Here is a 26191-nt window from a genome sequence, read left to right as displayed (position 1 = left end):
ATCCTGAAGTCAATACAAGTTGAAAGCACTTGGCACCTTGCAGAAGGAGCTCAGTATGCCACAGGACCAGGCCCATTTCCCAATGTATGCAGTCTACTTCACAGCTGGCAAAATGCTCATTTTATTATACCTCTTGCCTGGCCTTTTTACATACTTTTTGTAACTTTCCAAGGAAGTGTCATCTGAAGTAGTGGGCTGTGAAATAATTGATATAGTAGCATATAACCTACAGGCTCTCTAAAGCACCTCTTTACAGCAGAAGACTATAATGTGAGCTTAAAAATAAAAGGATTGACACCAAGAATGAGGATGGACAGTTAGGGTGTGTCTAGACTACCTAGTTTTGTCGACAAAAGTGGACTTTTGTCGACAAAACTATACCAGCGTCTACACTACCGCTGAGTTCTGTCGACATAACGTCGACAGAACTCAGCAGTTTTGTCGACGCTGGTATACCTCATTTTACGAGGCATAACACCTTCTGTCGACAGAAGTCTGTCGACAGAAGGTGTTATTGCCTGTAACATTGCGTCCAGACTACGGAGTTCTGTCGACAAAGCAGCTTGCTTTGTCGACAGAACTCAATGTGTCTGGATGCTCTTTGTCAACGGAAGTTTTGTCGACAGTATCTGTCGACAAAACTTCCATCGACAAAACGCGGTAGTCTAGACGTACCCTTAGAGACTTTCTGAGGAAGTGTCATCGGAAAAAGTGAACTGTGAAATTATTGGTATAGTAGCATATAACCTACAGGTTCTCTTAAGCACCAGTTAACAGCAGCAGACTATAATGTGAGCTTAAAAATAAAAGGGCTGACACCAAGAATGAGAATGGTCAGTTAGTGACTTCAGTCCTGACTTACGTGGGGGAGGGGTTGTTATTGTTTGGGAGGGGGCATCTTTTGCTGCTGACATAATAATGAAAACTGCAAGAAGGAAAGGAAGCAATCACACATTTAGGAAGCTATCTCATTTACTGTCTTAGTGGTAGCAATCATAATCTGAAAGAATACTCTTTGAAGAATCACTTCTGTACATTGCTTATTGCTGAAGGTTTTAGGTTGCTTGCATGCTTCAATTTTGTTGGAGGAAGGAAGTAGGTACTCGTTAAAAGTATAATCACTCCGTGTCAGAGGATAAACTGCTGAATTCAAGAAGCTCTTGCGAAAGAATATATCCAAACATTTAATAATGTAAGTGTCAAATCGTCTAGTGGTTAATAAAGAGGTATGATAGCCTGTAATTACTAATATTGGATGATGCTATATAATTATGATTAGTCATTATGAGATACATCTGTGTCAGTGCTTCTGCTTTAATAACATTTAATCACAATCTATGGAACTCTGATATCTAGATGGTAAAAGTCACCTTCCGTTGGGGTTTCCATCCATTATGGGTATAGAAAAGATAGAGGTAAAAGATATCTAATAAATCTTTCTCTCAGCATGAAACTAGTTCCTGAATCTCATAAAATATACTGGGCCTGATCTTCATTTACACTAACACTCCTTTCTTCTGCTCTGGCAAGCACTTTATGTCACTAGGGCACTATTATGTCACAATTCAGGAACTATTCTTGTGATAAGAGAGGAAATTATTTCTTTTACCTCTTTCTGTTCTATAACAATTCTATAGTTGAATAAAACTGCAGCAGATGGGAGTTGCTAAAAAATCTTTTCACATGCCAGCAAGTGCATTTTTCTGAAGCGCACACAAGTTGGGAGGATTTTTTTTTTCCATGAGAACTTGAACCCATGTACAAAGAGTTCGGATAACTGCTGAAACACTATTTGCTATCTGAGGCTAGGTCTACACTACACCTTTTTTTCAGCATTTTGCATACCTTTTTCCGATTTTTTTCTTCAAAAGAGGCTTTTCTGAAATTTGGCCCATCTACACTGGGCCAAATTTTGGAAAATCTCCCTCTTTCGGAAGCTCCCTTCCTCTTTGTAGAACGAGGAAGACAGGGCTTCCGAAAGAGCACGTTTGCTCTTCCACAAAGAAAGCGGAAGAGCAAACATGTTCCCTGGACATGGCAGTGTTTTTCTGGGATACATCCGGAATTATTTTACTAGTAAAAATATGCTAATTTGAACTGGGTTTTTTGGATAAATGTTGCACTTGCTACAAGTGATGTCATGCATAATTAACTATAACCAACATTGCTACAACAGTCATTGATGTTAAATAGCCCATAGATGATAAATACCATAGCTCTTGGAGGAATAAAATGTTCATATAACCTCAGGGGATATTTTAATTGAAAGTGTGTGATCACTGCATATTGAATTTGCTTTAAAAACTCCTATAAAATGAATGTTGCATCATGAACCAATGTGTTTTGTATTATAAGGTAGTAGCATAAGGAAAGGATGAGGAAATGTGATGTGTGCAAAAATCAAACACACATGAGAAAATGCTCTCTTGCTCTGTATGCGTGCGTGTATGTGGTGTTATTACATAAACATGTATATTACTCACATAAACCTTTCGGTGTTGCTTGTAGCCATTATTCTTATTATACAGATGTATCTCACACTAGGCAATATAAATAGTCCTAACACAAGATGCTAACAGAGAATTTAGTGTGGTTCATCTCTAGTGCCAGTATGTTGATATAGATGCTACACCACAGTTGCTCTTATAATTTCACTAGCCCCTTATATAGCCCCTAAATTGCTACAAATATTGACAGAAATAATGGAGGTAATAGATTCCTGTAATATGTAAGGGCAGAATAATAAAACTTAATTTTACTTTGCAAATCACTTAATATGGCACTAGAGAGTTCTATGTTTATTTTCTTAATTGTTTCTTAATCAAATGTGCTCAGTTTATCAATAAAATGAAAAATTAACATCAGAACATGAAAGGGGAGATATAAGGGTGAATTGATGGAAACAAGACAGGAAAACATATCTTTGAGGAGGGTTACCTTGGGGTCAGAGGTCAGGTTTGTGGTCCTTTCTAGCATAGCATTTCATGACTCATAACAAATTATAAAACAGTGCTGGTTTTGGAAAGTCTTTCTAGCACGACTCAAATATCTGCACTATTATTTTCATTAAGATTGGAGCTGACCAAAGGAACACAATCCCATTCCACAGCAACTTCTGAGGTTTTCAAATTTTGTTTTCCATATTGGAATGAAAACAAGCCCTTTTGAATGTTTCCATGACACATGTATTACAACATCACTTTTCAGATGAAGAAGGTTGGGTTTTCTGTTTGTGTCCCTCAGGAAGTGGTAAGTGAGGTCATTGGAGGTTTGGACCTCATAAACTTTCCAGTCAAAATTTTGTCAGAATTAATACATCTCCATAAAAGGTTTTAGCTTCAACAAAACAGCGTATATCAACAAAAAAGCATTTTTGTCAAGAGTACCCCTTCCAGTTGTAGCTTGTGGCTTCTCTTCTTGGCTCTGTTCTAGATTTTCTGGGCGTCTGAGAAAGTCAATTAATCTTTCTGTGTATCAGTTTCCCTATTGTAAAATGGGGTGATAATCTCATCCCTGTGAAGTAAATATTAAATCACTCAATATTTTACGTGTTTTGAGGCCCTTGAATAGACAATACATCATAAGAGGTTTATCTATTATTTGTAGAAGCTCTATAGCTATCATAGACCTTACAGAGGAAGAAATAAATGTAAGCTCAAAATTCTTTTACCATGGGGTATTCCCCTAACTCAGGGTGGGCAAATACCAGTCCTCAGGCCAAGTCCGGTCTGCCAGGGTTAACCCTTGGTGGGCCACCACTACTATATTTACCGGCCTCTCCACAGGTACAGGCAATTGCAGCTCCCACTGGCCATGGATTGCCGTTCTCAGCCAATGGAAACTGCTGGAAGTGGTGTCCTGGTCCACACTGCCTCCAGCAGCTTCCATTGTCCTTGACCAATGAGTTGCAGCCAACAGGAGCTGCACTTGCCAGTATCTGCAGTCATAGGTAAATATAGCAGCAGCCCATCAGGAGCTAACCCTGGTGAGCCATTGCCCTTTTATTGCCCACTCTAGCCCTAACATATAGCATATGAAGTCTCCAAGGGGTAGCCGTGTTAGCCTATAACTACTCATTCTATATAGCATAAGGATTATCTTTTAAACTATAAACCTTAGGCATGTAGTAGATGCTAAGTTGTGGCATTTTTCACGCTGTCCAGGAATTTACATACGCTCTGTGCTTTTCAATCTTTGTCTTAAGTAATTTCACATTAAAATAAAAACTTATTAGCAACTGCTCTTTGTTGTTTTTTATATTTATCTGCTTTACAAGATTGTACTCCATAGTGCCCTCACCTCTAAACTAAAACCTGCATTCCATTATTACAGTTGTTTTAAGTCTTTAAATTTGTAAACCATAGAAGCCAGGAAATAATATTTGCAATAAATAGATATACACAGCCTTAAACATTAGGGTAATTAGAATGACTGGGAAATATGGATTACCAATTAAGGGTGATAATTTGTGACTTGCTCTATTCTGTATTATCTTGGGGTTTTTAAAATTCATACCTACAGAATACCCTGAACTGCTGACTTTTCAAGAAAAATTTCCTGGCAGAACCTACTTGCCCAGTATAGCTTATGTTTGTGTGAGTTTGAGAAAACATATGGGTCTATAGTTTGGGGATTTTGTTCTTATGCAAGGATATGCTACAGTAGTTTCCTTTGGTGAGCAGTGAATATCTTGTTACAACGATACTGCTATAACCCAGGTGGTAATGGGTGTTACTTAAAACACTGGAGTGTTTCATTTGCAGATTAATAAATATTACATTGAAAAACGTAGAAAGCATTGCTATTTCTCAGGGGCTTTAATAAACCTGTTTTCTAAGTCTGTTCTGTAGAAAAGCGCATGTGTAACTCAATATTATATGAAAACCGTGCAGTCTGAAGGAGAAAACAATACACTGTCAGTGAAAACTTGAAGGATTCTTACTGTTACAATGTTGATACAATAGTTTGGCAACAAAGGTAAATGATGTATGTAGTATACGAGTTTATGGAAAAATAAGCTGGTATCATGTGACAAATAAACATAATGCATGGTTGATTTTAAGATCATTCTTAGTATATATTTACTGAACAGTTTGATTGTTTGATCGGTTGTTGCTACTGCAGCAATGGTGGAGGCCAGAGCTCCAGGCCCTTTAAATTGCTGCTGGAGTCCTGTGCCGCGCCATGCACTCCGAATGGCTCTGAGGGCTGGTAGGGGCAGCACCATGGCCCAGGCAGCACTGAGAGCTGCATGCCCCTGGCTATGCACCTTCCACTTAAGGCACCTAAGTTCCTTCTGGGGCCACAGAGCCAGCGCCCCACACACATGTAACATAGGCTCAAAAATCTGGTAGATAATTTATCAGCTAAGAAGAAGATGATGTTTCTGCCTCTAGAAGCTTGCAGTCTAAAGAGAAAATAAAATGGAGAAGAGGATGAAACAAAATCAGGTGTCTGATTGACTGACTAAAGTGCATCTTGTTCTATGATTTTTGTCTCATGCTTCTGGTAAGTGAAGGATTAGGATATGTAGGGCTTCTAGAAGAACTGTGCTTTTGAAGAGAGCATTAAGATGGTTTGTCAAGATGCATGACATTTATAGTGTTTTTCCAGGGTATTCTCTTCGGGGGAAAAAATTAAGTCTTCTCCATGCTCTCTTTGTTTGACACATAGTGGGAAGTTTAGACTACTGCTTGGGCTTTTGTAGTGTAGTAAATTGTTATTTCTCACATACTGCAGCATGGAACTGCAGAAGAATACAGGATTCTTTCAGTATAGAGATTTGGGGTACTAATATTCAGTGTTGGCTCTCTCTTCACATCGCAAAACCCATGGGAAGGCAATAAAAAGACCAGTTTTGTCAAGATCCTCTTGCAGATTTTCTCCCTGATTTTTCTTGGCAGAGGGATAATGTTTCCATCCCATTAAATGAGCCCTAAATCTTCCAGCTCCCTGGAGATTTGCGGATTGGTAGGTCATACTGCATGGAAGTACTATGGCTCTATCCCCCCCTGACAGCATGGCCCCAATGGAGATATACTAGCAGGATTTACCCTTGCCCACGGCTGCCTTCAGGAGTGATTCCTGCCACAGGGTAGATTCTGCAGGGACATATTAGTGAACACCTTTCAAATCCTGCTCTAGACAAGGCCTGAGAAGTTCGTTAGTTATAATGGAAACGGTGCCTTTTAGTATGGGCAGAGCAGAATGACATTTTCAAGTACAATCAGCTTATATCAAAGCTTCAAGAAGTAATAGGAATTTATGTAATAGTCACGACTATATTGTGGACTAAATAAGTAACTACACAACAAGGTCTGGTTATGCTTTTCCCTTTGCCTGAAGGACAGTGGCTCACAAACTTTTCAGCATCATGCCCCCTTTTTGATTTTTGAGAAACCCCCACCCCCACCCAAAATCAGGAAAACTTGGGGTGCTATTGACGGGGGGGAGGGGTGTAACTGGGTCACCTCACGCCCCCCCCCTGGAATTTCTTCACACTCCCCCAGCGGGGCACACACTCCAGTTTGGGAACCCATGCTCTAGGAGACTCCTGACTGTGTGAATATAGTCAGGCCTGCAGAGAGGAGTGGGTAAAAGGTGCAGTTGCCCCTGGGCCTGGTGATTCAAAAGTACCTGGGGCTGCCGGTTGTTGCTACTGCAGCAATGGTGGAGGCCAGAGCTCCAGGGCCTTTAAAGTGCTGCTGGAGTCCTGTGCCGTGCCATGCACTCCGAATGGCTCTGAGGGCTGGTAGGGGCAGCACCATGGCCCAGGCAGCACTGAGAGCTGCATGCCCCTGGCTATGCACCTTCCACTTAAGGCCCCTAAGTTCCTTCTGGGGCCACAGAGCCAGCGCCCCACACACACCTTGCCCGGGGAAGCTGATGCCCCCCCCCCCCAGTATAGTGCCTAGTGCAGCAGGGCACAGGTCCATGCCTGTGGTTCCTCGGCTCTGCGCTAATATAAATAAGTCTCTTCATTATGGTTAGAAAATTGTGTTAAAATTCACCAACTGAGATGAAGAAATATACAAATTTGGCAAATGAATTGAATATGTAGGTGCAGCCAATATCTGGCTCTTCCATCATCCTCTTCAACAGCAGACTTCCCAGAACTTTGCAGAAGAAGAAACTCCCATTACCCCTCTTCTGCTAGTGCAGATGCTGGGTCCCAGAGGTGAAGTGACATGCCTGAGGCTGCTCAGCAGGCCAGTGGAGAAGGCAAGAAAAGAATCCAGTTCTCCTGGGTTCAGTGCTTAATGTCCTAGTGCCAGGAGAGTAACTCTTCCTGTGTGGATTGGAAGGATAACAAAGTAAGTGAAAAATATAAGTTTTGATAAGAAATTCGAAATATTAAACTTATGATTTTTCTTATTCAGGAAGAGCTCCTTGGCAAATGCTTATTTATTTATTGTCTCTGGAATTGACCCTAGAAGTCTGCAATCTGCAATCTGCTCACACACCAATAAAGCACCTTGAGTGATATTTCCAAAAGCCACTGGAATTTGTCAACAGTGCTACTAAATATGAAATTCCACATTCCAAAAAAAAAAAGTTTCACTGAGTAAAACAGAACTCATAGGACATTGCATTTAGGTTGCCTATGAGGAGACATTGCTTTAAAATGAAACATGTGAGGGTGGGAGGTCCCATTAGAAAACAGTCATTTAAAGCCTGATAAATTAGTCATATTTGCTTGTTTATTTTAAAAAGCACCATAGACAGAAAGGTATTCATGGCATATGAATTAGCTCCTATATCATGAGCATTCAATGTGGTAAATGTGAAGCATTTATACCCATGTGACTCATCAACAACCAATCAAATCCATGTATTCCATTCCAGCTGTGCTCTTAACATTTACATGTTAGTTTGGGAGAGGAAGATTCAAATGCTCTTTTCTCTATTCACAGTTAATTTTAGTTTTTTTCAAATCTCGAGTACTTTAACTCTTCAAAGTTTATTAATAGCAAAGGCAAAGCTGATCTGAACTAAATTGATCTCTTAATTATACCTGGGTAAGGGCCTGATCTAGTAACCACTGGGGTCCATAGGAAGTCTTCCATCAATCTGAGGGTACATCTACAGTACAGGATAAGGTCAAATTAAGATATGCAACTTCAGCTACGTTAATTGCGTAGCTGAAGTCAAAGTACCTTAACTCGACTTTTGGTGCTGTCCACACTGCAGGAAGTCAAAGGGAGAACACTCTCCCTTCGACTTCCCTTACTCCTTATGGAAGTAGGGCAACCAGCATCGACCAGAGTGCCACTCTCAGTTCTAATTAGCATGTCTTAACTAGACCTGCTCATTTGAACTCTGGAAGATCAACAACAGCAACTCTGATAGTTCTCTGTAGTGTAGACGTATCCTCAGTTGTCTAAGTCCAGAGTCATTCCAGCACAACAGAGTGCAGAATTTGGCCTTTAACCATTTTAAGCATTTAACCATGTTTTATTTTGAGAAATAACTTTGTCTTTTTGCACAATTATAATCAGAGACAAGGGAGGTGGAGTGGGGATTCTGTAGTCAAAGGGAGAGGATCCCAAGTCTGGAGGTAATGAAGGAGGAATTGCAGTCCAATGTTGTTTGACAATCCAAATCTAAGCTCTCAAATGGGTAGCTGTTGCTTTTGTGGGCAAAACCCACTTACAAACTGTAATCTAAGTGTCACAGAAATACAAACATCAGACTATCCATCACTATATTCTTGCTTTTAGCAAGATCATAAATATGAGGAAAATAGCATTTCTAATGTAATTTCACATTTTTTAATTCATGGAGGATCCAAAGTGGAAAAATCGTGATGGGGAAGAGTTAACCAAAGTCTTTAAAAAACCCATTATTCATACTTTATTATTAATAATAATAATTATTATTATTATTTTATTGTTATTATTTGTATTATCATACTGGTTATGGACCCCATTGTGCAAGGCATTGTACAATGAAAGATAGTCCCTGCTCCAAAGAGCTTGCTCTCAAAACAACAGGTGGATATAGATAGACCTACAGGGGAGTGTAAGGATACTATGGGCATGTCTGTATGAGGAAATTATTTCAAAATAACTAAATTCAAAATAATAACTCTCAAAATAATTATTTTGAAATAAACTTTTTCCCTCAGGAAAGCAGCAGTACAGATTTCAAAATAACCAGCCCGTTATTTCGAAATAACAGGTTTGGTGGTGTGGACCCTCAGCTTATTTCGAAATAAGGCAGGTATAGACCAGAGCTAAGAGGCAATACTGGTCAGCAATATTGTTGTCAAGTTAAATTCAGGTATGGCTTGAATTTTAGACAAAAGTTCAATGGATTCTTATTTTACTCCTATTTCACTCATTCCTAATAGTGAGAATCCTTTAAACAAACACTAAAGTAGATTGGATTAAATAGTAAGGCCTATAATGCTATTTGATTAATCCAGAATTCAGGGACCCTGGTGGCTAATTGTCCATTCAAACAAGGTGGTTATGGCAGTAGCCGACATGTGGTATGATATTTGTAATGACAGTTCAGTTAGCTTTAAAAATGTTTATATAGTAGAATCAGACATTAAAGAGTTCTGGCATTGATCATCATAAATGATGAGACAGCTCAAAGAGGAAGCCACATCTCTTGATGTTCTAGTTGAGTTAAGTCAAGAGCAACATCCATGTATGAATATAAAATGTTGCCCCTTGCTTCTTTGATGTCAATTAGCTGGGAGTGGTTTTTGATTAATTTGGCCCTGCCCATCTCTGACCTGCACTGTTTCATTTAAAAGGCTGCACGTAATGTTTAACAGTTTCTATTCCTGGCACTAGTCTTGAAGTTCCATTCATGATGCATATTCAGATAATTAAGCGTAAAAGTCTTCCCTATTCCATTACTGCTAAAAATATACATTTAACCTGATGCACTAGCAGGCAGTTTACTAAAAAATTGGCTCAGGCCTGCAAATAACTATCTTCAAAGATGTCATCAAATCTCTTTATTGTTGTATTGGAACATCTCCTAAAATAAGCAAATGAATTGCAAACAAACATATGCACATATGAACTTATTGAGCTAAATGTCCTATATGCTTCCACTTGTACATTTGTAAAATTGCATATATGTGCACCTACACTGGAAGAGCAAATACCTACAAAAACACAATCACTGTTCCTAAAATGCACAAGCAGGTATTTCCCCCTCAAAAGTGCAAGGAGCAGATATGTGTACCAGTCACTTGTGTCTCAAATTCATTTGTGATTCAAAATTATTAATGGGATCATTTCAATAAATCTCTCTCAGTCTCTTAAATCTCAGTCTGTACATTGCATGCAAGCAGCTCTTTGAGTATTTCATATTCACAATTCATATTTTGTTGATTAGTTTTGTTTTGGCTGTTAAGTCGAACAAGTTATTTCTCTTTCCTGATTGTATGGGCATCACTTTTTAGAATCTAGTTTATGGAAAAAATTTCATCTATGAAATCCCAATATTAATATATAATTTGCTTTTACTGCACATAATACTGATGGCAAATTCATTGTCATATTCATAGAGGTCCTGATTCAAGAAAGTATGCCCCTCTTCATGAAAGTTCAAATTAAGTTCCAATTTAACAAAACATCCTAACCCTTCCACCTCTACCCCGCTCCCAAAACATTAAGTCCTGTCAACTTCAATGGTAGTATTCACTTGCATAATTAAGCATGAACATACGTGTTTGTAGGATCAGTCCTAAACATGGATTTAAGTCTCTAGCTTTAGATACCAGGTTTGAAAAGGTGATTTAAATGCAGCTGAGCATCGCTTTAAATAATAACACAGGAATGCAATTTTTTCACCTGCTATGATGTGAAATGCAGTTTTGGAATGCCATTCCTTCTGGCATTGAGCTATGGGCATAGTGGAGATGATATTCTATGTTTCCTAGTGGTGGGTCAATTATAGGTCACTCTGAAGAATCCCCTCCAAGTGTTTGCAGGTGTGTGCTATGAGCATGCCTTTAACACTGGATATGGGGATTGTAGGATAATAGCAATGCTGGGAGATTGGAAGAATTATTGTTAAGGTAGATACAAGTCCTCTGCTTTGTAGGATGTCGATTTACCTTTGTACCCCTATTGGTGATGTAATTCAGGAGGCTGAGAGAATGCCTGGGGCCTCCATATGTTAAAAAAAAGGCAACTAAAAATGGCACTGATACACCTGATGATGTGCTTAGCCATCCCTTGAGTCAGTGCAGCTTCCCCACTGACAAGGCTTTATGGAAAAGGATATGAAGCATCTGGTTCCTGTAACAGATTGTTTTGTTTGCTCTGACTTTCTATTTACAGTTATGAGTACGCTGATTTCTCTATATTGTAAGGCTTATCAGATAGGAACTACATGCATCTCTTGTTCTTTTTATATCGTTCTTAGATACATTGAGGTATGGGTGTTAGAATTGGAAGGGCTACCTGATCAGGAAGATCCTGCTTACAAGAAAGTTCTTTAAAGGCCTGATCCTGCACTAGCTTGACTCAGACTAGAAATCCTGATAAATTCAGTTTTAATTTGTTGGGATTAGTGGTTAATCTGAATTTTAATGGAATTACTCACATGACTACAAATTTTCAGGAGTTTGGCCTTAAATTGGAAAGTCAGCAGATGCCCTAATAACACTAGAATGTATCAAGTGTGGATATTCATAGCAGTTGTACATGTCTGCATCTATGTCTAGATGTATATTAACAATCAGTTACATGCATTAATTCTAATGCAATTAGTTAATCTAAGGGAGGGATATAAGTTTAAATAAATAAAATACAGTGCCTTATGTTGTGTATCTAAACATACATTATAATATGGATGTCAGCATATTCTGCCTCGTGTGTGTAGTGTGTAAAGGCATAAATATTTGTGTGAATTTTGTACTAAACATGTTGTTTTGTGTATATTCAAATTAAGAAAATACTAAACAACCATATACATTTGTATACAAAAGGCAAAGTGTTTAGAAATTTTTTTTTTAAAAGGTCCTCGGGTCCTCAGATCAGAGTTGCAGTTTTTTGAGGGAATATATCAAAACCAATCTAAATATCAAGCCTTGTGAATTTAAAGAGTCTTTTATTTTATTTCTAGGAAAATAACATATCTATAATGTATTCCTGAACAATTTACAAGTCATCCTGGTTATACTTAAATCAAATGTATATACCCCAGTTCTGCTTAAAATACAAAAACTGTGTTCTTCTTTTTCTCTGCTGTGATATCATTGCCTGACTCAAGACTATTTACTGGATCACTGAATCCTCAGTATGTTATTCTACAGTATGTTTTAATAATGTCCCACATTGTTGAACAGAGCAGAATTACAGAAAAGATATTTGATTTTTAAAAAAGGAATTTTAAAATTACCTAAATTCCTCCATACACAAAGGTCACTGTTTAAGCTGAAAAATATTTAGAATATTTTGCTCATTACATTAGCTTGTAGCTGGAAAGTCAAGATATAGTCAACTTTTTTAAAAGATCAAAATCTGAAATTAGAAGTGTGTTCTAAAACGTAGTGCACAGCTAATTACTTTTCTTTGTCTTAATTATTTAGCAAATGCTAATAAACTACAAATATCGTGACACTCAAACTCAATAAGCATATAAACTTGTCTGATTTTTTTCTTTTAAAAGCTCAGAGACAGGGAATTCAATCATAAACCTATTGCATTATAACTTCCAATATAACATCAGGTTTTAATAAGTCTCTTGTTTTCCGCACATATGTGCTTAAGACTGCCTGGAAACCAAATCAGTAGAGAGAAGGGATTACTTTAGATTACTTTGAAATATGCATTGTTTGAAATGGCCTCTGGTGACCAGCTTTCATGAATGGCTGATTTTTCTTGTGGGGCACGTCATCTGCTTAATTATATCAGCCTCCTTTGTATGACAAGTGCACTTCTTGTTTGTGCTGAAATATGAAGTTTTAAAATAAATTAAATGGTGAGAAAATACATTTAGGAAATGGAGTTAATAGAAGTATGTAACTTAACAAGAAAGCACTTTTCTTGTGCTAGATATGGTAGAAGTTTTCCTTAAACTATTGTTTCATGTAGTGCATAGTTAATATAAAATATAAAGCTTGAATTGTTTTGATTATTAAAGGATTGATTCAGCTCTAGCTCTATAGCACTGAAGTAAAAATTGCTCCCCCCAGTAAGCTGATTTTCACACAACTCTGCATTTTGAGAATTTCATTGAAATTTGGAATTGCCCATAATTACTATGGTAGAGCAACTAGAAATCTCCTAATAAAAATGCTCTTTATTCTATACAATTATAAAAGTGGGTTAGAAAAAATACATGATTACAAAGGAGTCCAGGCTTTTCCCTTTTCAAATCAGCTAGTGGCAATCTCCTGTCTGCGGTTGTTTGTGAAATTATGCTGTTAAAGTGTAGGTTATGAATCTCTGAGCCTGCAATTACCTTAAATTATAGTTAGTGGATCTATTTATCCAGCCTGATAAACATAATAATGGACAGATTATAGTTTGAAGGTGAGCAGCTAAATTTGATTGACTGGCAAAATATATCATATATCAAATAGATAGAGGCTAGAGCTAGATAGGAACTACATACTTTGTATTTGCTATAAATCCTATGCTTTACAAGGAAGATTAGTGGATTAACCTTTAAGAGAAGGTGCTGGATCCTGCTGTTTCCCGATTTTGTTGTACTGTACAAGTATTTTCCATGGCTTCAGGCTTGATATCCCACAGGAAATTGAAATGCTGCTTTACTCTGTTATGCCTCATAGTCAGTAAGGGATTGCTGTGTTTTTCATTTGTTTGCTTTGTTTTAAGGAGCAAATTTATGCATAGAACCGGAGAAAGGTATTAACACTACTTAACTCATAACAGTAATGTCTGTCAGCATTTTTTAACTGAAGTACTTGAATATAACTCTGGAATTCAGACTTCTTATTTGTATTATTTCTGTGCAATTTGACAGCCCATCAAGGCAATATGTTTGAAAAGAATAATGTCTTCTAAATTACCAGGTTGGTTTGATGCAAATTTAATAAAAAGCCTCACATGACCATTTGTTATATAATGTTACAAGATTTACCTGCTGTTGCTCGGGTCTTCAGGGCAGGTGTCTGGGGATGTAAGGGGTGCAGGAGTCAGGGCAGGGACTTGGGAATATGGATGGCTCAGGGCAGGAGACTCAGGTTGTGTGGGGTGCAAGTGTTAGGGTTGGGAGCGAGAAAGGGCTCAAGGTAGGGGTGGGGGATGCAGGAGTCAGACCAGCGGGTTGGAAGGTGTGTGTGTGTGGTGGGGGGGAATTCAGGAGAGGAGGTGGGGGGCTCAGGGCAGTGGGGTGGAGGGAACCAGGGCTGACCCAGGATGATGGGAATCTGCGCTGCCTGGCCAGTGGCTGCTGCCTGGAACCATGCAGGGGCAGCAGAGGCCATGGTGGCTGGCCAGTGGCTGCTCCCCAGGGCTGTGGCATTCGCTTTCCCTCTGTGTCTTTCCGGGGTATAACTGTTCCTGATGTCACAGACTTCCCTTTCTGTTTGATGAGAAACAGTTGCATTCCACACACATCCCATTGTCCTGGAACAGCTAAATCCTGACTTTGCTTTAAGTTTTATGATAGGAGGAAGTTGCATACCAAATTTGGTGATCCTAGCAATTACAGGTTAGGAGGATTTCTTGAACAAACGAACTCACAGATGGATGGATGGATGGATGGACGGACGGATGATCAGACAGACAGACACAAACACTCTCAAATATATAGCAAATACTTGTCTAATTAACAGTTTCATGATCCTGGCATAGTATTTAACAACGTACTTGTTATAGACCAAATTGTGTTAAATACTAAGATGTCCATCTGATGTGCACATTAAAAATTAATAGAAGCCATGCATATCTATTGAGGGACAAATTAGATCTCTTCTACCCCATCCTGGTGCTTCTCTGCATGCTAGCTCCCATTTACTTAAATTAATACTGTGCATAACTATATACCACACAATTTGTCAGTACAGATATTTCAGAATCACTGTTGGGTTTTTCTATGGCCTTCAGAGCAAATGACTGAAAGTGATAGGTGGGAAGCATGTAGACTGGCTTCGACTAGGAGCCTGGCTTGCCAAGCCACCCCCAAGCTGGTGCCAGTGAAGATGCTCTCTTTTCCATCCAGCCAGGCTGTCCAATTTGATATTAGACTTGCCATTCAGTGCCTGGCATGCTGGAAGCTGCACCAGTCACTTTGAATGGCTCCTGCAGGCAATATGTAAAGAAAAAAGATCTCTCTTAAAAATCCCTCCTATTTTTGACTTTTTCAAGACCAACTGCTATGTCTCTAAGGACATATCCTCACTCTAAGCACACTTGTAAGCTCCGAAAGCGTATCCAACATAAACATTGCATCCTTGTCTCCTCTATCAAGCTCTGCATTTTGTCTGGTTTCTTCTTTACTTCCTTTCCTTCTGGAGCTGGAAACCAGCCTGTGAAAGGATAGAAGGTTTTAAAAGGTCACTTTTGAATAAAGACTTGTCTGTGCAAAAGAAAAAAAAGATAGTTATTCAGAGCATTGTGCGTGATCAATTTCTGTGCTCTTGTGCAAGAACACTTAAAAATAAAATTAAGCTTTTTTTAAGATTTAGTTCTATTTAGTTATTTGTCTCTTCCCCCCTTTTCAAGAGAAAAACTATATTAAATAGTTGGAAAGTACTTCATACTTTTATTTCTAGAAAAGGAATTGTCTAACAAGAGTGTTTGCTTCATAATATAAAGAATTAACCCAAAAGGATTTTTTTTAACTCACTGACAAACTATTGTAACCCAGATAAGATAACTAACTGTTGGTTTGGACTGTTCTAAATTTTATTAGCACTGAGGTACAATTGTCAGAAACTTGCAATTCCTACTGTGGGGGACTATTCAAACATGTTGGTGCCAGTGTTTGCTCAGTGCAGTGACTTTGCCCAGTGACTTTCTGGGTCAACATTGTCTGGAAAAGTTTGCTGTACAGTACAACTGATATAAGAAACTAAACTTTGACTCTCACTTCACACATCTTTTCAGGCTTTGTGAGGTGACTCAAAGATTTGCTATTTAAAGATCAGACAGGGAAACTGTATTTTTGCTTTTTCGTCAAAAGCCTGTGGTGTCTGTCAGAAGAATGCTTACTTCTTCAGCAATCCTGTTCTTTGTCAGCTTTTCTGTGAGCGGGAACAAATATGTGGAAACTAAAGTATTTTTAAAGCTCACTCCAGCCTAATTGCAGACTTCCAGTCTACTTATCTGAGTGTCGTGTAATCGCTGAAATGGCATTTAACACTAGATGCATACTGGCTTTGCATTGCTCTAATGTCAATCATAGACCGGAATGTTTGTTGGTGAACAGACAATGGAAGACGGGATTACTCTGCCCCAGACACATGGATTTTTGTTTTAAAGACACTCACACTCCTCTGGTGTCATTACAGCCTGCAGAGTGAGTGGTATGAAACTGTTTATAGGGTATCTTGTGAAGCTTAAAATAATAGGTGTGTGTGAAAACAAGCTATCCTTCTTCTAGCAGTCTATGTCAAGTTCTCCCTCATAAGATGTATATCACCTTCTTAGATGAGTGATGGATCCCTTTTTCTCCTGTTATGGATTGCTCACATTAAATTAGGTATTTGTCTGCTGTTAGCTAATGCTGCATGCTTAGATATGAAGTCTCAGGTGTGAGAGTGCTGACCTTCTGAGGAATAGTGCTCCATTCTAATTAAGGCTGGTGCAACTTAATTCCCATGCAGACTTTCCCATGTGACTTGCTTTTATTATTATTATTATTATTATTATTATTATTATTATTATTTATTTATTTATTTATTTATTATTATGAGGCTTCTGCAATGCATCTGTAGTCCCAAAATAAAATTTATTAAAAAAATTGCATTCATCATGTTAATGCCCTAAAGTGAGATGGCATTACTCCAGGCTTTTTTCCCATATTGTGTAATGTGATGTTTTCACAAGGCTTCAGTCAGTCATGCAAAAAATGTTGAAGTGTAAGTGGCTAACCTTTAGTCTCAAGACCAATCAATCATTTTCAGTTGCAGGTTTAGATCTGCTGCAGCAAAGCAAAACTTCTGTGCTTGCATCAGGTCTTACAATAGCAAGGCTGTTTGACTGACAAGCACCAAGAGAGGGGTTCTGAGAGGCAGACTGAGCTGACTCTGAAAAGGGAGTATTGAGCAGAAGGGTTTGCCAGAGGTACTGTGCATTATAGATGATGCACTCAGTTCTATCGTTGATTGATGAGAGACAGTTACGGGTAAGATTGTCCGGATGTCACTTAATATGAGATCTCACAGTACAAAGATGACTTCTCAGTGTAGTGATACAATGCAGATTACAAATGACAACCATGCTATTCTGTCTGTTCATGAGTTTTTAATGTCTCATGCAGGTGAGTTAACCTAAAATAATTCTATTGCTTTCCAGATGTGATTGGGATGAAATTAGTATTTATTATTCTTAGACATTCACAGGGTGAGTATGCATTTTGTATTGACATATGGCAATTACATGATTATATAGTTTACTAACCACTAAAAACACAGAGATGTAGTCTAATCAACAAGGAAGATATTGTATTATGTAATCTAATTTATGTAAGCAATGGTGAATGATAGATTTTCTTCTTTTTTTGGTAGACAAAAGAAAAGTTATAATGTGCAATACTAGAGAGTGAGTTCAGAGCACAATAAGTTGTGAGCTGTTTGACTAACATGTCTTTGCTTTTATCTTCTTTTAGGTCTCCTCCTACAGATGTTCTGAACAGCTCTGCATCATAGAAATTCATTACTATACGCAGGTACTGCATTTAAGGTTTCTAATGCTGAAAAAAAGAACGAGAGGGAGGAGTGTGAGTATATATTGGAAGTTGTGTGAATAATAATTGCAGTCAGTAGACTAAGTTGGAGTGAAAGCAAAATGGAAAGTGAAGCTGCAAAACATCTTACTGTATTCTCAGATGACGACTTAGCTTAGTATAAAGTAACAATTAATCTACATGGGTTGCTGTCACACTATTCTAGATTTACCAGTTTTGACTTTTCTGAATATTACCTTTTTCCAAATGTTTCTGCAAGTTGATTCACTATTTATTTCAGTTCTACTCTTTTTTTTTCTCTTCACAGATCTTGAAAACGAAGGAACAGAAACTTTGGGCAATTATTTAGCTTGTGATATTGAAACAATAATGAAGTATTACTGCTTTGCACTCCTTCTGACGGTTCTCAGTGCTGAATTGCTAAGAAGCCGCTGCACTACTGTCAAATCCCCAAGGTTCAGAGGACGTGTGCAGCAGGAGCGAAAAAATATTAGACCCAACATTATTCTTGTACTTACAGATGACCAAGATGTGGAGCTCGGTGAGACATAATTATGTTGTTTGCTGTTCAGTTTCCTTTACACATTTATTTCAGTAGCTTCTGCTATATACATGATACTTGACATTCAAAAATGTGTCTATTCTGCAACATTATCAGACATGTTCAACCAATTTGGAAATTACATTGATAAAAATATACTCTATGTTTTATTGCTGACCTGGTTTAACTCAACTAATTCCAGTTTAGGGGAATCAGCCATGTTGTTCTAAGAATACAGAGCCAAAAAATGTTTCAGAAAACAAAGTCTATTCCTAATATTTGTTAGTTTCAACAATCTGCTTTTATACAGGTTGAACCTCCCTTGTCCAGCACCCTCAGGATGTGAGTGGTCCCGAACAATGGAGTTTGCCGGATGTGGGGAGGTCAAGACTCCCTATCCGGCTGTAAGCTCTGCTTCCAGGTGGGAGCTGCGCTTCCTGCCACTGCCTCCAGCCCCACACCATGCCAGGCCTTGCCAGGGCTGTGTCCTCCACCATCCCAACTCCAGTCAGGGGCCAGCCCTGCTGCCTCCAGACCTGGCAGAAGCTGCGCCCCTCCTCCCTGTGTGCCCAGCTGACTCCAGCCTCAGCCAGAATTGAGCTCCCCGCCACTAGCCCCAGCCAGAAGCTGCCCTTCTCACAGTGCCAGCCCCAACTGGGGCTGCACTCCTGGACCCTGGCCCTGCTACGCACTCCTTGCCCCCAGCCAAGCCCAGGGCTGTGTTCTCCCCCACACTGACCCCACTGGGGCTGGGCTCCCAACTGCCAGCCCAGCCCAGGCTAGGATTCTAAACCTGGTCAGCCAAGGCTATCTGGTCCAGCAATATCCATGTTGCCGGACCAGAGAGTCCCAGATTTTAGAGAACGTGTATAACTTTTTAAAAAGTTGAAGTTAGTGTTACATATTGCATGTACCAGATGGATAAAGAGCTATATTTTAGTTTTGTTATATGCAGTATATAATCTCGTATGTTATACACAGATGCAAAATGGACCTAATTGCAGTTCACAAGCTTATATGATTTTTATATAATTTTTAAATATTTTTAAAGTCAAGCTATTTTCATCCCATGTCAAGTATAGGAAAGGAGGCCAGTTTAGTTGTCCCACGTATATGCAGTATTTGAACACAACTTGGAAAACATGTAGGACATGATTTTCACATATTTTTCTGAAGAAAAAGAAGTTTAAAATATTTACATTCTTCAAGAAGTCCTTCTTGGCATATTTTCCCTTAAATACTCTAGAAAGATAGTAACCATTACATTGGTGTAATTATGGGCATTTTTGTATTTGTTATGATTTGATAATGACTATCCAACTTTTTGGGCTGTTAGTCCATAATTAAGAAATTCATATTTCTTATCTTAGGACTGATCCTGCTATCGGGCATAATGAGGTTTCCCACTGTGCCCACAGAGCTATCTAACCTATTTTACATGTTTTTTCTCCAATCACTGGTTTACTTAACCATGCAGCATAATAAATAGATATCCAGTGGCTATACACAATCCTATATTATTAGTCTAAGAGTTTCTAGAGCTATTTTGTAGATTTGTATCTTACAGTTACAGAAATGTTGCACATTTCTGTACAAGAATCAAGTAGGGTTGCCAATTTTCTAATCACACAAAACTAAACACACTTCCCAAGGCCACACCTATTTCTGGCCCTTCCCAATACCCTGCCTCCTTGCTCACAACATCCTCTCTCCCTTGGTGGGTTGTTCTCCCTCACTCACTTTCACTAGTCTGGGACAGAGAGGTTGGGGTATGGGAGGAGGTGATGGTTCTACCTGGGTATGCGGGCTTTGGAGTGGGGCCATAAATGAGGGGTTCAGGGTTTGTGAGTGGACTCCAGACTGGGGTAGGGGGTTGTAGTGTGGGAGGGGCTATGAATTCTGGGATGGGGGTGTGGCCAGGGATGGTTTGGGATGTAAGAGGGGGCTCCAGGCGGGGGGTGGGACCAAAGGATTTGGAGAGTGGGGGGTCTGCAGTTGAGGCAGAGAGTGGGGTGCAGAGAGGGTGGGGGTTCCAGCTGGGGGAGCGAGTTCTGGAGTGAGACCAGTAATGATGGGCTTGGGATACAGGATGGTGCTATAAATTTTGGGGGGTTCATGGCTGGAACTGCTGGTTGAGGCTTGGAGTTGGGGGCCAGACTTACCTTGGTTGGCCCTTTATCAATGGCATAGGGAGGGGGGGGCTAAGGTAGGTTCCTGCTTGTTCTGGCACCACACTTCACTCTGGAAGTGGCAAACAGATCTAGCTCCTAGTTGGGGAGGTCACGGGACTCCACACTCTGCCCCCACCCCAGCACTGGCTCCATACTTTCATTGGCCAGGAATCACAGCCAATGGGAGTTGCTCCTTCCCGGCTCCACACCAAACCCTAACCCCATCCTCACCCTTCTCCCAAAGCCCAACCCCTGAGCATGCCCTGCCCCCACTCCTCCCTCCTCCCCCCAGTGACTCCTGTACACTGCAGAACAGCTGGTTGCAGCAAGTAGGAGGTGCTATGAGGGAAGGGGAGGAGTTTATGGGGCTGCTGGTGAGTGCTCAGCACCCACTTTTTTTTCCGTGGGTGTTCCAGCTTCAGAGCACATATTTTGTAATAGAAGAAAATTGCTTTCTGAGTATAGAATCACTGAAGGAAAATAAGTGAAATTCACTTCCCCGGTATATAGGACAGGGAAGTAAAATCCAGAACATAGTTTGCAGAAAGCTGGGAAGTACCACAGTGTGCGTAATAATGTAACCCTTTGTGATGCAAGCAGTTAGGGTGCTAGGCATTGCTTATTTCAATTAGAAGAAATTGATGAAGCCAGCAGTATCTTTGGTGCAATCCTGTGTATTTTACAAGGACTGTACATAAAGTGTCACTACCCCGAACACAGTAGGAATCAAACAGCAGGAGACATTTTCTTTTTGCTCACAATTCCAAGCCTCTTTTCAGCTATCATGCCACCCAAAGTCTCTTCATGTTTTTTTCAGAGTCATGCTACCCAAGTGCTTTCCTGGCTGTCTCCGGGACTACTTTCTAGCTGCCTTCTCTGACTGTCTCCAAACATTTCTCTCTCTAAACATTTCCCTCAAATAGTCCCATCTATTTTCAACCAGTCCCCAGTCAAACTCCTCCATCCACATAGTTCAGATTTCTATGCAGAATGGGGAGCAGGGGTGACCTCTACTGTTGCAGCTATCTATTCCATAAATGTGCTTAATAGCTTTTTACATTTATCCTGAGTGAAGGGTGGCTGTTACACACAAGGCATCCCCCTAGCCTCACTACAACAGTATGTAACCACCACCAGGCAGATTTGAACCTGGGACCTCTGAAGTGGAGTATAGGATCCTCTACGCTCTGAGCTAAAAGCCAGCTGGCTCCCAGCCCATGCTGTAGAGGTCTCTTGGTCTTAACTGTTGCTGTGGTCTAGGTACTACTTGCATTGCTCAGTAACCACACCTGGGCTATGTCTACACTGGCGGGTTATTGCGCAAGAACATCTTGCATAAGGTTCTTGTGCAAGAACTCTTGTGCAGGAACACGTCCACACTGCCATGTGTGAGACGTCCTTTTGCACAAGAGCATCCATGGCAACGTGGATTCTCTCTTGCGCCAGAAAGCTCTGATGGCCATTTTAGCCATAGGGCTTTCTTGCACAAGAAATCCCTGCCGCGTGTCCACACTGCCCTTTTGTGCAAGAGCTCTTGCGCCAGAGAGCTTACACCTGTTAGAAAAGAGCATAGCTTTTGCGCTCGAAGCCCTCTCTTACCACGCCGTACTGTAAATCTTCTTCTGCAAGAGTGGGTGGGCAGTGTGGACGCTCTGCAGAAGAACAGCCATTCTTGTGCAATAACCCGCCAGTGTAGACATAGCCCAGGTGTGTGGGTTACAAGTACATTATACAATGTATAATATCATGAAGGAAATGGGACTTGTCAAATCTCATTGGGATTTCCAGTTGATGGAAAACATCTTTGGTGGGAACCAGATTTGGGGATATGGCTCACAGATTTGGAACCATTGCAATAGTGTATGTAAATTGATACCAATATAGTAGTAAGAGAGAATTAATGTGGCTGTATTTCCTGCCCCCTTCCCCACTGCAAAAAATAAACATAATAATGACCAGCTCTTGAAATCAAAGTTAATCAGTTTTTAGGAATGAGGATGTATTATTTTTCACATATAGGAAATAACATCTTCTAGGTTGGGCAACTGAGAGCTTGAAAATACATTAGAACCATAGACTGTCCAGCCAGTAATGGGGCCCTAGACAGGCACCTTCCTGGTTTATTGTTCATCACCTTCACTAGAACTTTTGAAGTACCAAGAGAGTCACACACAGGAACATAAACTCTGGACTTATTCAAGAATCTTGAAAGGTTCTCTCTGCTGGCTGCATCCTTCCATGGGAGCCTAAGAAATACGTTTTGTTTTGTGATCATTAGAGCTGGCTAGCCGATGCACTTTCAGAGAACTCCATCTCTTGGGCAATTGGAAGAAAATCTCCAGCCGCAGTAATGCTTCATCCCATAAACTTTTGCTCTGAGATAAAGCTTTGGCTACCAGACGTGCTCCCCATTAATATATGCTGTGCAGTCAAGTTGAATTTTTCATCTGACAAAATTTCCTCCTTTATATGTCCAGACAGGATATTCACTGGGATCTGGTAAACTTCAGGTCCTCTCCAATTTAGACATGTACAACATCATTGTCCTGTTGTCTGACATAATTTGCGTATTGGCTCTGAGGACTGTCTCCAGATGGCAAGGTACACAGGCAATGAGGCGAGCTACAGATGGTAGAAGATTGTAACTTGTTAATACCAGCAAGTCTCATCTCCCTCATGTATTTTGCTGTGCAAAGGAGGCAGCCTAACCTGCCTTTGAAGTGTCTATTTACAGAATGTCCAGTGGGGAAAAATCTGTTAAAATCAGCTTTGTAAAGTGCATACCTGGTGGAATAAACACAATAACAACGAGCCAGATCTAACTCTCACTGCAATGAAAGTTGCCTTTCTATTGACAGTAATGTGCTGTGGGAGATATAGCAGCAGCAGAACTGAACAGTTCCCTGCTATTGGTCTATGTTTAGCTGGAACATTTTCTTATACCCGTGTCGATACAGGTATGCTGGGTGTAAAGAACATCAGGGAAAGGGTAATGAACTTTGCTGCCTATGGTCCAATTTTGCAAAGTGTGCATCTTTAAAGGTCACATATCCAAGTACTGCAGCAAAGCAAATTATTCAAAGGAGAGATGTAATGGCTCCCACAGAGTCAAAAATATCTAGTCCAACACCTCATTTTCCATCTCCCACTTAAACAAAACAAAAAAAAGGGAAATTTGATGGGAAAGACTAGGGGTACGCCTGCACTGCATGCTTATTTTGAAATAAACTATTCTGGAATAAATATTCTGAAATAGCTTATTTCGAAATAGCACGTCTACACTGCAGGGAAGTTTTAAAATTAGTACAAGGCAGGCTTCCCTAATGTAGACATGCTATCTCGACTTAGAGCCCAGGATGCACTAGGAAGGAATAACTTAGAATGTCCCTGGTGAGGGGCTATTTCAGAATAGCAGTAGTGGAGCATCTACACACGCCATATTTCAAAATAGTTATTTCAGAATAGGCGTTATTCCTCGTAGAATGAGGTTTACAGATTTCAGAATAAGTCGTCTGTTATTTTGAAATTATTTCAAAATAATGGAATGGCTGTGTAGACACTCACAATGTTATTTCAAAATAACGCTAGTTATCTTGAAATAATGGTGCAATGTAGATACACTCTAAGTCGAATTTCAGTTGCCAATGCTAATATTTCAACCACACTTATACCAACAAACTAGTGTTCAGATAGCCGGTTAACTTGACATCTACTTAACCGTTTAAGAATAATTAAAGATAATTTCAGATATTACATCTGCCCCTGAACTTTCCTGGCAGTTTTGTAACTTCATAGCCACATTTTTCATGGGTTTTAAGTATTTATCTATTTCCTGTTGCTCTGTGATAAACACACACAAAAGAACAGTGAAATTGACTGTAAGCAAAGTGATGTCAGCTGTGCAAAGTAAACTAAAAATATAACAAGAGAAGCTAAATCCACTTTTCAAAATTCCCCAGAGCTATAAAAGTACAAAACCCTCTAGGGACTGTTTGTTAGCCTATTGCCACATCCACCTCCCAAGTTTCTGTCTTGTTCGTCAATTGATCATTGCAAAACTTTGGTAGCTATCAGCAAGTATTCCAAGACCCTCGTGCAAATGACCAGGCTCACCATTCCACAGCAGAAGGCTGCTTCTGCTTCGCACCTGAAGATCCTACTTACTGCCCTCATTTTTTTTCTCTGAAATAGTTTGTTGAGCTTCAAAGGGTTAAAAAAAAAAATGAAGATAACCATCTCCAAGCCCTTAAGCTAGGCCTGGGCATATGACATGATCATAATTAACAGGAGCTGGCTTGGGACTGCTTTTAAAAACCATTTTGCTAATTCAGCGGCAAATGCTAAGCTGACTCACATCACAGCACGTTAGATACTGCAGAGGCCAATGTGCTGCTCCTCTGCACCAGGACAGATTTCACCCAGCGAAGTTATTGTCACTGGTTGGGGTCTCTTTTAGTGTGATTTAAAAACAAAAACAAAAAACAAATAAACAACCTCTGTGCTTTGCCTGTCACTAGATAAACGTATAATTAAGTCACTTCTAGCTGAGTGACTGCAAAAGCTATTGAAGCCTAATGCTCCACTAATTATTTTAAGGGTTTATTTGTTTTGCATGTGGTGCAGTAAAACAATATTTGTTTAATCCTTTTGAGAAGTCAAATAGCCATTTATAAATAGTATGTGTTTGAGAAGCCCCAGACTTCAATGGGAATCCACTTGCATGATTTAGGAACGGTCACATGAGTAAGGGGCAAATATTAAAACATTAAAATTTCTTATTCCTTAAAGGAGGGAATTGCTTTTCCTTTAAAATTAGAGCGAGCCAATGGAGTGGCTCAACACAATAGGAGAAGAGAAATGTAATTATATATGAATATGCTTAAAAATCAGGTGATATGACATCAATGTATTTTAGATATTTCTTATGTCTGTTTCTTAGTATAATAAGATCAGTTATACTTTATGTCAGGGTCCTTGCAAGTAATGAATAAGACGAGAAGGATCATGGAGAATGGAGGTGCTACTTTCGTCAATGCCTTTGTGACTACACCAATGTGCTGCCCATCTCGGTCCTCCATGCTGACGGGGAAATATGTTCACAACCACAACATATATACAAACAACGAAAACTGCTCTTCTCCTTCCTGGCAAGCAACACATGAACCACGGACCTTTGCAGTGTATCTCAACAACACTGGTTATCGGACAGGTAAGAGACAAGTCCAGCCCTCTGTTCTAGAAAAAGATGGTGGACATTCCGAGTGTATACAGTAACTGGCTTTAAATCACTGCCTAAAATAAGGCAAATGTGGTCTCAAATCAGGAGCAAAGCAGTGGCTGTGATGGAGCAGGGAAAAGGTGTGTGTCATGAGAGAGGGTACCACTACTGGCTATGCCAGATTTACAGCCAAAGATTGCATAAGGAATCCCACTTGTACTAGGTAGTGTATTTGCACATTTGGGTGTCTCGAGTGAGGACTAGGCTGTTGAGCAATTACACCTAGGTGAGAGATGTATGTTGTCATGGCAGTGCAGTGATGCTGAGCAAGCAGCTCTTGGTCAGTACTCAGGCTCAGTTGTGTAGAAGCAGTTATGGGAGGTGGGAATATATTAGTACCACAGTGGAAAC

The 26191-nt window shown here is 39.8% G+C and overlaps 1 protein-coding gene across 6 annotated transcripts in view; it reads left to right on the top strand.

Moving 5' to 3' along the window:
- SULF1 (sulfatase 1) overlaps positions 1–26191 on the top strand; it is a 153697-nt gene that overhangs the window by 62400 nt on the left and 65106 nt on the right. For 4 of the 6 annotated variants that reach the window (XM_075920557.2, XM_075920558.2, XM_075920560.2 and 1 more), the window contains 3 exons: positions 17773–17832; positions 18158–18391; positions 25532–25771. In XM_075920557.2, the coding sequence (XP_075776672.2) occupies positions 18220–18391; positions 25532–25771 (412 nt within the window). In that variant the 5' untranslated portion in view covers positions 17773–17832; positions 18158–18219. Of the gene's footprint in view, positions 1–17459; positions 17508–17772; positions 17833–18157; positions 18392–25531; positions 25772–26191 lie in introns of those variants that run through there. The other 2 variants (XM_075920559.2, XM_025188890.3) reach the window with 2 other exon arrangements.

Source organism: Pelodiscus sinensis, chromosome 2 (assembly GCF_052426305.1).
Source record: "Pelodiscus sinensis isolate ZL-2025 chromosome 2, ASM5242630v1, whole genome shotgun sequence".
Classification (NCBI taxonomy): domain Eukaryota; kingdom Metazoa; phylum Chordata; order Testudines; family Trionychidae; genus Pelodiscus; species Pelodiscus sinensis.
Note: the sequence above shows the minus strand (reverse complement) of the source record. Positions and strands in the feature narration are given on the sequence as shown.